This window comes from Rhinopithecus bieti, unplaced genomic scaffold, assembly GCF_001698545.2.
Source record: "Rhinopithecus bieti isolate Rb0 unplaced genomic scaffold, ASM169854v2 scaffold_13014, whole genome shotgun sequence".
In the NCBI taxonomy this organism is placed as follows: domain Eukaryota; kingdom Metazoa; phylum Chordata; class Mammalia; order Primates; family Cercopithecidae; genus Rhinopithecus; species Rhinopithecus bieti.
Genome location: NW_016807364.1, coordinates 791,039 through 805,178, shown reverse-complemented (window position 1 = coordinate 805,178; position 14,140 = coordinate 791,039). Strand labels below are relative to the sequence as shown.

The 14,140-nt window shown below is 42.7% G+C and overlaps 2 protein-coding genes across 5 annotated transcripts in view; one reads left to right on the top strand and one right to left on the bottom strand.

Annotated features, from left to right (window-relative positions):
- The window catches only part of JAZF1 (JAZF zinc finger 1), a 275,619-nt gene extending 264,838 nt beyond the window's left edge, over positions 1 to 10,781 (top strand). For all 4 annotated transcript variants that reach the window (XM_017881472.1, XM_017881474.1, XM_017881473.1 and 1 more), the window contains exons 4-5: positions 257 to 426; positions 8,409 to 10,781. In XM_017881472.1, coding sequence (XP_017736961.1) covers positions 257 to 426; positions 8,409 to 8,585 — 347 coding nt within the window. In that variant the 3' untranslated portion in view covers positions 8,586 to 10,781. The remainder of the gene's footprint in view (positions 1 to 256; positions 427 to 8,408) is intronic.
- Positions 10,782 to 11,912: 1,131 nt separating this feature from the next.
- Positions 11,913 to 14,140, bottom strand: part of TAX1BP1 (Tax1 binding protein 1) — an 89,214-nt gene continuing 86,986 nt past the window's right edge. The window contains exons 16-17 of the mRNA XM_017881470.1: positions 13,631 to 13,713; positions 11,913 to 13,034 (exon numbers count right to left, since the gene is read on the bottom strand). Coding sequence (XP_017736959.1) covers positions 12,833 to 13,034; positions 13,631 to 13,713 — 285 coding nt within the window. The 3' untranslated portion in view covers positions 11,913 to 12,832. The remainder of the gene's footprint in view (positions 13,035 to 13,630; positions 13,714 to 14,140) is intronic.

Below are 14,140 nucleotides of genomic sequence, written 5' to 3'. Positions count from 1 at the left end.
GTTCTTGCTCCGCCAACTCCTAGCCGTGAATTGCTGGGAACCCCTTGCCCTGGTCTCTTAGGTGGGAACGCAGGGCTCTTGCTCTCAGGGTTGTAAGGGAATAGCCGTGTTTGCAGTCCCTTGGTGCCGCGAGTGCCCTCTCCCTGGGCGTCAGCGCTGCGCTGCCACTGCCACGTCTCCTGTCCTGGGAGTGGCCGGGTGAACCTGTGGGGAGATGAGAGCTCCTGACAGTCCTTGCCCTTCTCTTGTCCTGCAGGCAGCGAGTATGACGAGGAGGAGGTGGACTATGAGGAGTCGGACAGCGACGAGTCCTGGACCACAGAGAGTGCCATCAGCTCCGAAGCCATCCTCAGCTCCATGTGCATGAATGGAGGGGAAGAGAAGCCTTTTGCCTGCCCAGTTCCTGGATGTAAAAAGAGATACAAGGTAACAGAGGTGCTGCGTGCTTGGCATAACCACATGGAAACAGGGCAAGCTTCATGGAAGGCAGCAGCCCTTTCTTGATTTTAAAGCGAGTGTATGGGCTGGGGGGAGACACTCCCCTCTCCTGCATTAGAGTGCGTGGGCCTCACCCCTGCGTGCACACAGGTGCCCTCAGGACAGTGCTCACCCACCACCGGGGCTTTCCCCTCTGCTCATCTACTTGGGATCCTGGCGGTCAAGAGAGATCTTTTGTAGGAGGATCATGTCTTTGATAGTCTTCAAATTCATGTCATATTGGGGGACCCATCAGAACAGAATATCAAATATGTCAACCTATTTATTTGCCAAGCACCTTCCCCAATGGATGGCCCTGCAGGTGGCTCACGGGAGACCACTTTGAAGTTGTAAAAGCCCCAGATGGCTCCCAGAGCCATTTGGTGAGTGTGGTAGGGTACTTAGCCTCCAGCTGAGGAAGTTCTTGCTTCCTTCCACCCACTGGCATGAAAGGGGATCAGGAGAAAAAAGGTCTTTGATATTTTTCTCACCAAACCACCCACTTCAGCTGCCTGTCTGCTGACCCAGGTCTCTGAGGCCTGACTGGGTGTCATGGGCAGCTGGGGGTGCTAAATTTTCTAATAAGGAACAGGGACAAAATGAGCAACACCACAACGGTCAAGTATGGGTCTAGAGGGCATTTTAAAAACAAAATTGCAAACTTCCCCGTGAGGTGTTAGCCGCTCTTTCACATCCACCTGTGAGCTAGGAGTAGAAAAATCAGAAACATACCTGGCGTGCTCGGTGGTACGCTGATTCCCTCATAGCAGATCGACTTGTTTTTAAGCTTAAAAGAAAAGATAGCATAAGCACTTATGTTGCCCCTTCTGAAATAGGTCTCTCTGAACACTCATCTATTTCAGTACTTTCATAGCAGCTGTCGATGTAAAAGCATGGCACACAAATGTACCACAAAGTTAGCATTTCTAGGTTTCACCTACTCTATGTACTGTTACAGTTCCATCATGCAAAGTCCAGATGCTCATTGTTTAAGCTGAAATGAACTCCCCAGGATGCAGATGTGAGAAGCCTCTGAGGGCTGGCAGAGGAGCGCTGCATTTGGGTCAGAACAGGCCTCAGGACGCATCTGTACATTCTGTGTCAGAGGCATGGAGTTGGGAGAGGAGGGAAGGGCCGCTCAGGGGTTACCTTGGAATACAAAACATCCACAGGATTATTGGACAGGCCCATTTTTCCAGAGGGCAGCGCTTCATTGCAGAAAGAGACTTTTTCCTTCTTTCTTGATCTCTATAGAGAAGGCCGTGACTGGCCCCTGGGGCCGGTTCCCCCCGCATCTCACCGCAGCTGTTCCTCCCCACCACTGCCATCCTGCTGCCTGCTCTCCAGGGCCAAGCACCGGGCCAGGGGTGTCTTCCACATCGGCCATGTTAACAGCGGGAGCCAAGTAATGACCTGTACTCAGGCTGACCCGCCAAAACACAAAGGAAATACAAGCTACGCCCTGAGTTCTGGGCAGCGGGTGCAGGGCAGGCATCCCCTCTCTCTCACCTCTAGCTCCATCCCCTTTCCTTATCCGCATCCTTTCCTTCTTGTCATTTCTGACTTTCTTTTACTTTTCCTTTGCTTGGGTTTCTGGCCGTTCCCCTTCCGTTGTCTGTGTCTGGGTTGGTGGGGCTTTTCTGAGTGTTCTCTCTCCACCACTGAGAATTCAATGAGCCTTGGGCTGAAAGAGCTGCCGACTCCAGCCCCATTGACTGGCAGGTGACATGGGCGGCAGTTGGTGGTCCTGATCCCGCGAGGGAAGCGTGAGTTTCCTTTTCTGGGCCAGAATGCAGGTCATGATACGCAGGGCCATAGCAGGCTTGTGACCTCACCTCTGACCAGGCACTGGAGATGAGCCACTCCTACATCCCAAGCTGGCGGCTGACTCTTTCTGCCCCGAAGTTGCTGGCTGGAAGGTAGGGCGGTGCTCCAATGGGATTAGTATTTCATCTTATTCACTGCATCATTGCTGGCTTGTGTACTGGAGAGAAGAGGGTGGGATGAGCTGGGTACTGTGGACTCGGGCAGAATCCAGAAGTGCTGCCACCTCATTTGTTCCCAAGGCAAGTCAGACTTTTCTTACTCCCTGCTTGCTGCTGGCAGCAGTCTCTGCCAGCCAAGTCTCCTGGACACTGACTCAGGATCAGCAGTCCTCACCATTTCATTGGCATTTACAGAGCAGACAGAAGATGAGGTACCGAACTCCCAGACCTCATGCCGAGCAGGGAATGGGAGAAGGACCCCACAGTAAAGCCAGGTCTCCACATTTCCTTCCCATGTTAACTCCTTAGCCTAGGATGCTCCCTGCCCTCTGTAGAAGAAAAAAACAATGTTTCCCTCAATCATGGTAAGTTCTAGTTGCAACATCTTCTCTGTAACAACAGAGAGATTAACAAGAGAAAAACAGTTTATCAACATGTGTATTTCATATACACATGGGAGACAAGACACCCAGGAAATGGGTGGTTCTCACAGCTTATACAGCATCTTCAACAAAGAACAGTTAAGTACATTTTTAGAGAAGTAACAAAGGAAAAGGGCTTTGAGTCTCTGGGAGCAGCAACTTGTGGAAGGAAAAAAGAAAAACAAAAGGCAGACAAAAGTCCTGTTAGTGTATTAGCTTGTTACTGTAGATTCCTCCAGTACCATCTCCAGGCCCGAAAGAGTCTAAAGTCCTCTTCGTTGGTTAACCTTTGATCTCCCTGGAAGAAGTGGGAGTGGGCTTTCCTTTGTCTTTGTAAATTTGTGTCCTGTTTTTAGGCACACAGAGGGAGAGCAGGGACTCCTTCCTGCATCTGCTGCTGCTTAACTGCCTTCGGCTAAACAGTCCTTAGGGCAAAGAGGCATATTCCGGTCCCCCGTCTCTTCCTCTCTCCCTCAGTATCTCTCATTTTAATTCCGCTACTTTCTCCAGCACAGCTCCAGTGCCACCACCTCTGGGAGCCCTCACCAACCTCCCAGACCGACTCCCCTCTCCGCCTCTCGTAGGTCAAATTCTCATCCTCCCCACATGCTCTTTCTACATTGAGGCACCATCTCCCTTACTGCTCCCAAAACCCTCAGAGCTCCCTGTCCCTCCTCAGCACCCAGCACAGGTCTCAGATGTGACAGATGCTCTGAGGGCAAAGAAATCAAGGCGTAGCCCATGGGAACAGGAAAATGTGGGCTCCCCACTGAGCCCCGGAGCCCCAAAGCCATGGGGGGATTATTTCCTTTGTATCCTTCCCAGAGGCGCTCCAGGCCCCAACCACTGAGCCCGCCACCCTTGCCCTGCTCACGCTTGCCTGAATTCAGGGAGCAGAGGCGACTTCCCTTCCTTATAATGCAGACAGGTTTCAAAGATGGGTTGAAGTGCTTTGAGGTTTTTTCCCTTTGATAATTTTTATGTTAGAATGGCGAAGATTAGGCCGGGTGCGGTGGCTCTAATCCCAGCACTCCTGGGGACCGAGACGGGCGATCCCGAGGTCCCACGCCGCAGATCGAGCACGCCATCGCTGGCGTAACACCAGTGAAACCCCAATCTCTACTAAAAAATACACAACAAACTAGCCCGGCCGACGGTGCGGGCGCCTAGTCCAGCTACTTGGGAGGCTGAGCAGAGACCATGGCGAAACCCCGGAGGCCTGGAGCGCAGTGAGCTGAGATCTGGCACTGCACTCCCCCAGCCTGGGCGAGCAGAGCAGAACTCCCGCTCCAAAAAAAAAAAAAAACAAAAGAATGCCGAAGATTAAAGGGCATTTTAAAGTTTTTGTTTTGTTTTTAAGAATGAGAAAACAGGAACAATAACCCCGCCCCCCCCCCCCGCACAAGTTCACTTCCTCTGGAGTCCTCTGCACGGTGACAGTTTCATCAACAGAGACAGACCCAGATAGTGTCCCGTTTTCAAACACGGAGAAACACTTAATGATGAGGGAGTGCTCACAAAGTAACATTAAGTGGAAAAAAGGTATTGAGAGAGAGATTATTAACTCAATGATGTAACTCAAGATATAATTAACTCAAATATTAACAGTGATAGTATCTGTTCTTTTTTAATGCTCTTCTGTGTTTTCTGAATTTCTGCAGTTGTCTAACTGAACAGATTACTTAAATGACTGAGGGAAGAGACAATCCTTCTGTTCCTAAAGACCCCACCCAACTTGCTAGACACCCTGTGTGCTGGTGTGCAGTGGCCAGTAGGGAACTGCGTGCGCCTCAGCCCTCCTGCTTTCTGCGGCTGTTGGGGTGTCCACATTGCTGCAAGTGGTTTCACTTTTAACCCCCACCATTACCACTACTACCATCCCCAATTTGTTTTCTTACTCTTCTTCCTCATCAAATCCCCAAGCAACTTCATCTTCTCCATTGTGTACAACATCCAGGCCCCTGGGAAACTGATCATTGGGCTTATCTAGGTCAAGTGTCATGTTGCACACATGAAGGCCTGAGTACTGACAACAAAGATCCCATACAGGTAAGGACAGGATGGCCCAGCTTGGCATCTGGACTTTAGGCTTCATGATTTGATTTGGAGTAGACTTTTTAGAAAAGCCTCTAAATCGCCTGCTATTGACTGGCCTAATTCCATCAGAGGGGACAAGTAGTTCCTAATGGTAGAACCCCCCACCTAAGTCCTCCTTTCTACCTCCTACCTTCCCACTTTCTTCCCTTACTAGCTTGATGTCAGAGCATCATTGTAACTCACAGACAGTTTTCTCCAGACTATTATCCCAATCCTTCTTCCCAACTGGTAAGATTTTTCAAAGACCACCAGCTGGTTGTTGTAATTAACGAGTACCTAGCATGTTAGGAGACTACATGAGGAAATATGGACTATGGAATCGGACATCCCTGGGTTCCTATTCCAGTTCTGTCATTTACGAGCCATGTGATCTTGGCCAAGTCACTCACTTCCTCTAGGAGTCAGTTCTTTCATCCAGAACATGAGTATTAAATAAGGCCGTTGACATCAGGTGCCCAGTATGATAAGCTCTTAATAAATGTTAGCAACCTTCCTTGCCCTTTTACGCTTGGTTCCATTTTTTTCAAAGACCAAAGAATTTCAGCATTTCAGGTTTCCGGCCATTTTTTTTTTTTTTTCCTAATATTTTTGAAAGATCAAATTTGTTTCAGGACTGATGCAATAAGAAACTTCGGTGGATCTTTTCAGAGCTCCTCTGGTCTTGTAAAGAGAATGTTCCTGCGGCCTCTAACTGAATGGCTGGATGGAGGAAATGTCTTAACATGAGTCTTACTTGACCTTGTACTAACATTTGTGATAAGGGCAACCCACTGACACTTGTCAACATTTTTAATCACAGCAGCAAAGACAAAGGAGTGATGGCACAGCAGGTTCTTTGACCAACCCTGGAAATACCTTATGTTTCTAAATGTGCTTCCTGATTTTTCCATAAAGCTGATGTGTGTGTAGTGTTGGCTGTTTTCCTCACAGTCTCATGCCAGACACACAACATAATGTTTACATTCAAGCTGGGAACGGGCCACAGCACCTGCTGGAATCCCCTCAGCCCTGGCTTGTCCTTCTCTTGATGAACGACAGATCTGACTTCACGTTGGACTGGCTTCTCTGGTTTTAGCAATTTCTGGTCTTAAATCTTTTTTTTAGCCTAATTAGTTATAAAAGCCTCAGCCCTCAATGGAATGGCTAAGCCCTGACGCCGTTAAGAGTTGCTCTGCCTTTCTGTTTCTTGGTTAATGCTTTTCTGTTTTTGGTTTCCTGTATTTTCTGACAAGGTTTGAATGGTGCTGGGGCACAGAGGTAGCTGGATTACTAACGATCCGTCCTGCGTCAAGCTCCCCATGGAAACAAGGACATGAAATGCTTTAGTAGCCCTTCATCCGCGGAAAAGGGCCCTGCTAGGTGCTCAATATTTGTTGAGCTATAAATGGGATATTACTAAGCAGGCAGGTGCGCATTTCTAGCATTTGTAACCCAGGACACTTTCTACCATATTAAAGTTGGAAGTCTTTTTCTAATGGCCGTAAAACTAATATTCATTCTCTTTCTGTCTCTCTCACACACACAATACATGGCTTAAAACAATTATCTTTTACAGTTCTCTGGGCTGCCTGGCTCAACAAGGTGGTTCTCACCTGGGGTCTCTCACGCAGTGGCTCTAAGGCACCAGCTGGGGCTAGAATCATCTGAAGGCTCACTTGGGCTCGATACACACGTTGGCCTCTTCACTTATGTGCCTAGGCCTCGGAGGGGATGGAACCGCCAGGGACTGGCAGGACGTATCTACCCATCAAACATCTCAGTGGGTCTGATTCTGCCACTGCCACTACCCTTCCCTTTCCTGCCCCTGCAGGCTCTGAAACTCCCAACATGCCTCTTAACAAGACTGAAGAACTTATGTTTGAAAAGATTGATGCTGGAAGGACAAGGCTGAGGTACAGAAGGCCTGGAGCCAGGTGTTCAAAGCAGACTGTTTGTCCTGCTTCAAATCACTGGACAACTTTCAGACTCTGAGCCAACTGCTCCTTGGCACTCCTGGGCTCAACAAAGTCCAGCAGAGTTCTCTTCCAAGGACTTTTTAAAAACATGAATGTGCATTGCACATCTCTAATGTAGTGGAATAACCACCAAACATTTATATTTAGTAGCAACCCTTCTTCCATACTAGTGAGGCATGAACTTGGGAAGTGCTGTTGTAACTTCATTTACTCACAGAGACTTACTGAGCATCTACAATGTGCCAGGCACTGTGCTAGATATTCATGAGACAACAGCAGGGAGCTGTTTTCTGGCAGCTCTTTAAAGGCATCCCATGAAGAGTGAGAACAGTATTGTGTTGGAATCCTTTAGCTGGGCAAGGGACTGGGCCTAGCAGGACTGGATTTAGGTAGTATTTTAGGAAACAGCTCACTCTCCTAAAATCTGTGCTTTTTGTTTTTAGGCTGTCTTCTGTGTTCCCTTACTCTCTAATCTGGCAATTGCTCACTTGGAAATTAAGACCTATGCTCAAATACCACACCTCTGCCATCCCTTCTTAAATCTTCCACCAGTTACTTACTACCCTTGAGCCTGTTTCCTCACCATTTAATTGGGATGAGGATTACTGGTTGTTAAAACTGTAGAGAGTGACTCTAAGAATGGAGTCTTACATAGAATATGCTGGTGAGCTAGCAAAACCGATTAATAGAAATTCAGACAGCATTTTGATAACTTTAGTATCCAGATGCTAAGAAGTCCAATCTTAGTGACTAACATTATATAAATAACCTTAAATTTTTAAAGTTCATTGTATGTTTGGAATGTAATACTTAAGGTAAGGCCCAGTCTGACCACAGGTGCTTATTAAACATATACAATTGTACAGTGGGGGCACGATTTGGGCAACAAGTAGCTCCCACAGTGGCATCAGAGATACTGGCTTAGGGCAGAGCAGAAAATTGACAGAAACTCTGGTTAAGACATGGTAGGGAATTGTTAACACAGTTGTCTAGAAGCAAGATGTAAATTGAGTTTTCAAATCAAAAATTTCTATACGTCAAACTTTGAGATGTGCCCTAATGTGTTTTTTTTTTCTTTAGAAAGATATTTTGTTGGTCATGCTGAGGACATTTGTATAGGATTGTTCACTGTTAACTTTATTTAGAGTGGAAAAGATTCAGAGGATTTTCTTTATACAGTCTAAGTCCTAAATGTATATTTTATATAAAATTGAAAGAAATCAGTAATTTCATTTTCAGAGTAATTGAGGCACATCTGAAATTTGGAGTCAGCTGTGTGTGTGGCCATCCGTACAGCCCATGATTGACACACCAGAATGTCCCTAAGGGTCCCAACTAGAGTCCTTGCAAAAGACTACACTCTAAACAGCTGCCATCCAGGAACTGCAGTCCAGACCCAAGCTGAGGTTTCCCAAGTTTGACAGGCATTCTGTGAATCCGTCTAATAAGAAATATTTTCGTCTTCTCCACAGAATGTGAATGGTATAAAGTACCACGCTAAGAATGGTCACAGAACACAGATTCGTGTCCGCAAACCATTCAAATGTCGCTGTGGGAAGAGTTACAAGACAGCTCAGGGCCTGCGGCACCACACAATCAATTTCCATCCCCCGGTGTCAGCTGAGATCATCAGGAAGATGCAGCAATAACATGCTGGTCATAACTGTGCCAAGAAATCCTCACCAGCAGTTGCTGATTTTGAAAACAGCCACCTTTTTTCAGGGGAAGCATTCAGCAACCCTTTAAAGAAAAAGAATTAAATGCATGCTTTAAATTTTTTCTGTAATTTTGGAATGATGTATCTTTGTAGAGTTAATGATTTTGTACATTTGCACATGTAATCATCATACCCATTTTCATTACTTTGATATAAGGTGCTAAACAAAACAAGCTCTAGGTTCTTCAGCACATTTCCCCCAAAACAAAATAAAATTGAGGGCATGTTGCATATTGTAGAATTGTATTGCAGTGGTATCAACTGGGGGGAGGAGGGGCTGGCACTGAGATGTTTTTTCAAGATTGTAATGTGATTGAAGTTTTCAACACATCAACTCACATATGTTCAAAACCAAAATAATACCTTCATTATCAAACTGGTTACCATGCCTTACATAATGGAGTTAGTATTTGTGAGTAGAAAGACTTTAGGTAATGGAAATATAAATAAGAAAGAATGTTTAACATAATATGCTAAAAATATTTTCATATTTAAATAACATACATAAAAGGTGTGCTTTCTGTGTTTTATATTATCTTGCAAATCCTTTTGCCCTTTAAAAAGCTGAAAATCTTGCCATCTGACTTACTAGTCATTTTAGTGTTATAAATGGCATTTTGTACAAAATAGTCTATTCAGTTCCTTCATTCATTTAATACACATTCATTGAGTGCCTGCTGGATACAAGGGATTCAATTTATGCCTATTGATATCTGCGGACCAAGATACCCACTTAGTGAAATACTTGTCCCTGAAATCTGTTAGGAAACACTTTGAAATACTTAAGTGCAAATTTTGTGTGTGTGAAATTTAGTTATATCTTCATCTTCAGATGAAGTTTTAAAGCACTTTGTAGTTCTCTATTGCCAACAATTTAATGTTTATGTGTTGCCAATTCTTGCAACCACTGCCCTACCAAACCTGTGGGTTGCAAATCAGAACTAAAATTCTAAGCACGTTTCAAAGAGGAACATTTTTGTTAAGACCCCTGTTGCCTCCTCTTCATGCTCATTTTGACTTGTTTTAAAAGGCACTTTTCTCATCACATTGTAGAGAGGTCTGCGTTCTCATTGGAAATGTCTGTTTAGCTTTATAAAACACTTTGCTGAAATATGAAAATGAGCCTTATTGACAATTAAGTGCTTCTTGCAGCAGGTGGTCAAAGAAAAGCATGACTAATATGACCCGTTAGAGTAACCTACATCTGGACCATTCCCGAAGTTTTTCGTCACCGACAGTACCATCATGCCTTGAGTGTTCTTTTCTCCCAAGTGCTATTCCTTAAACACAAGAGTTTACCAGTTGCCTAATTATGCAATAAAAAATGCTTCAAGATAGCTAACTGCCCATAAACTCAAATAGCTTATTAAAAGTTTCTTCCCATGTTCCCATTTGATGAAAAGTCTTACGTAACATAACTGGGAAGCAGGGGTCCCTCCTCAATTTTCAAACATTTTGAAAGGATGACAATTCTGTTAGCCAGATGAGTAAACCTCTATATTCATAAGTTCTGAATCTCTCATAATGAGGGATTTTAAAGTATTTATAAAGACACTGCCCTCTAAAATTTCCTCAGATCTGAAGTATGGCCTTGGTCCTGCATATACAGTGTTATCCTATGTTTAAAAGGGTGATCCAGATATAAGACGCAACTAGGTGCATAAGAAGGCCCCACTTGGCTATTTCATATCTACCTACAATTGACCAAAAAAAATTTTTTAGGCCAGCAATTACTATTTAGCTTCGCTCCTTCTAGTGCAAGAAACTGCAGGCTGGATCAGTAGTTCAACAGCTAAACAGTCATAAAATAGTCATTGTGCATGTTACATTTCTTTCAATGATAAATTCCAATTTCTATTTACTTATTCATTGTGACAGTATTACTAAACAGGTAAGGATGGGAATATTTTGTTATACTGTGTATAGTGAATGTATTGTACTGTGTCTGTGAAAACTGTGCTTTAAATTATATTTTCATATGTTTTGTTGGGGACAGAGCACATTAAGTCTGAAAGCAACAGAGGTTTGTTTTAGAACTGAAGGCAATTTAATCAAAATTCCTGTCAAGAAAAGCTGCTTATAAATGTAAATGAAATCACATTGAAAATAAACTGCCTCTGACCCAAAATAAATATGGCTCTTTATTTTCTGTAGTGTCCATTATGAAAACCAGTATCAAGTTTACCATGGAAATTAATAAATATATCCATTCAGTTCCTCGTTCTAAGGCTGTTCAGCTGATGCACGTAGACTGTTTTCCCTTACATTTTTTTGCTTTGATTAGGCTGTATTACTTTTCTATCAATAACAAGCTTGGATTTAAACTATTTTAAAATAAGTTCTAGGCCAGTAAGATCAACAGTGTCTACTACTGTAATATTCAAAGGATACTTTTGGGTTAACATGGTCCATAATTATTAACTGCAACAAAATGCCCCTATTGTTGAACATATTTTACCTAAGTATATTCTGCTTGTCATATAACCTGTCCGGAAGCTGAAACTTGGAGTCTCCAAAGCTATTGCTTCCTAGGACTGCTGTGTCCTAACAGCTGGCATACAAATGCCTAATACTGGTTTGCCCTAGACTCAAACTGGTTTTTTTTGTTGTTGTTTTGTTTTTTTTGAGAAGGAGTCTCGCTCTGTCGCCCAGGCTGGAGTGCAGTGGCACGATCTCGGCTCACTGCAATCTCTGCCTCCCGGGTTCACGCCATTCTCCTGCCTCAGCCTCCCGGGTAGCTGGGATTACAGGCGCCCGCCACCTCGCCCGGCTAGTTTTTGTATTTTTTTTAGTAGAGACGGGGTTTCACTGTGTTAGCCAGGATGGTCTCAATCTCCTGACCTCGTGATCTGCCCGTCTTGGCCTCCCAAAGTGCTGGGATTACAGGCTTGAGCCACCGCGCCCGGCCGACTCAAACTTTTTAAAGGATTCTAACAATATACAAACTCTGCTTCCACCAACAAATACAAGTGACATATGCTGCAGTTCACATATAGCAACCCAAAATGCCCCCAAGTCTAAATATTAGGTTAATATCTTCAATAGCTTAGTTTGCTCAGAACAAATGTAAACTATTTTGATAACTACAAAAGTGGCAAAATCAAAAGCTGGTACTTTAAATTATTCACATGCACATTATAAAAGGGAAAGGGAATACAGTTCAGAAGAATTTTAAAGGCCCAAACCAAAAAAAGATGTTCAAGATGCTAGACTAATGAAAAACTTTCACAAATAAATTTGACAACAATGAAATTATAGATCTTGGAAAATGTGTCCTCGTTCTTTAATGTTAGTGAGAGTTCTATACAGCAGAGACATAACTGAAGAAACACATTACTTTGATTTGGGTTTATGCATTGTACTTTTAATCACTGAGAATATTTCAAATTTATATTCTCATCAGGAAAATGTAAAAAAGATACTGATATATATTCTGTGATTTTATGCCACAAACACCCCTGTTATGAGATCATTTAATAGGAAAACAATGATATTGACATCTCTTGTTCCATTTTCCCATTAGATATATACATACAACTTCAAGATAGTTTAAAAATAATCATTCAGGTTATTCTAAAATTTTGTCATAAAATTAGCAAAATATGCCTTCTGTTAATTGCTAAAACCAACATTTCACATATAAAAAGCATGTGATCTCATTGTACATGCAGCTCCATTTCTGAAAATTAAAAACCTATCATTTCATGGGCTAAATTATAGAACTCTCTGTATTTGAAGAACTACTTCACAAGACTGTTATGATAAATGCTTTTTATTACATAATATTTAGTAGTCATGCTCAATCAACAAGGTCAACAGAAACTTGTGAATATTCTGCTAAATAATGTAGCACACTAATACACATTTTTCAGTGCAGTAACATTGCAATAATCCTTGTATCCTTTATTCAGACAATTCTGCAAACTAGGGAATAAATAAAGATAAGAACACACAAGAACTTTGTTTTAAAGCAAGTAAGATTAACAGATTAAAATTTATTGATAAACCAAAGACTGACCCTGATCCTAGTAACACCGAACTCAAAGTAGCTCCTGGTCAGAAAGTGCAATAGAGGGTACATGAAAGCATCACTCTATGGTCTCCTCAGTGCTCTATCTTAGGTGATTTTTTTTTTTTTTTTTTTTTACCGCTAAACTGTCTTAACTCATAGTAAAATAACTAGTCAAAATTTAGAACATTCTGATCAAAATGGGTCTGCACATGCCTTTCAAACACCTGCTGGTCATAGTCAGGAGGGAACTGCTCGCTGCACATGGGGCACACCTTCCAGTGACTTTCCACATGTTCTTCAAATTTGCTCTGATCGTAGTTGGGAGGAAACATTAACTCACAGAGGGGGCACTTCTTGTGAACATCAAAGCTTAAAGAGAAAAACAAAAGAATTACATATTTCTAATAAATGTAGAACAGTAACTTGTCCGTATATGACAAGGTTCCATTTATCTAGTTAGCTGATATTCATACTAAACAACTTACCTTAAAAGTCTTTACTCCAGAAACCTTTCTCTGCTTCTAAATGCTTGCTGTAGACAATTGTGTAACCCATTTATAGAGCCTCTAAATTTAGTTTTACAATTAGATTAACAAAACCTTTTTTTCCCCTTAAAACCTCCGAAATCCAATCACAATTATGTGAAATTAGTACCAAGAATTCTTCCACGTTTAACAGAAAATGCCTTTTGTAAGACTGTAAGGATAAATACAACTCATAACTTCCCATCAGTGCATTTGGTTTAATAGCTAAAAGTTTGTATGGCACTGGTTCTCAAATGATTGCATGCATCAGAATCAGTCGGAGGACACGTTAAAACACAGATTGCTGGGCCTATGCCTGGTGTTTCTGGTTCAGCTAGGCCAGGCCCTACATATGTGCATTTCTAATGAGTTCCCAAGGACCACCTTTGAGAACCACTGGCCTAAATTAACCCAAATTCTACAAAGGAAAGAAAAATCTACCTGGAATCAAAGCAAAAGCCTGTCCCATGCCCACGTAAGTGTTGACTTGGAGGATCAGGAGCAGTAGGCACATTCTCATCTTCCTAGGGGAAAAATAATTTTGGAAGTTTTAAGGAAAGTAAAACCAAATATAAATTCCTTAATTCAATCAAGCACATACTGACTGTATAAAAGAAGATTACACTTTAGGAAATTTTCTCTCTGTTATCATTTAATTAGACTTTCAAATAAACATGTTTGAAACTGCAGAGTATTTCACTATGGACTAACAGTGTGGTGTTCTTGAAATAAAAAGCAGTATTCAGAGGAATAGAGACATACCATTTACCATACCTGTATGTGTAAATGAAGCTGAGAACAGTAGACCTTTTCAAACCTATATACATAGGTAACTTTTACTGACTTTATCTTTCTGCAGACTGGGTGGCCAGTTTTTTGTTTTTTTTTTTTTTTTTGAGATGGAGTCGTCACTGTGTCACCCAGGCTGGAGTGCAGTAGCACGATCTCTGC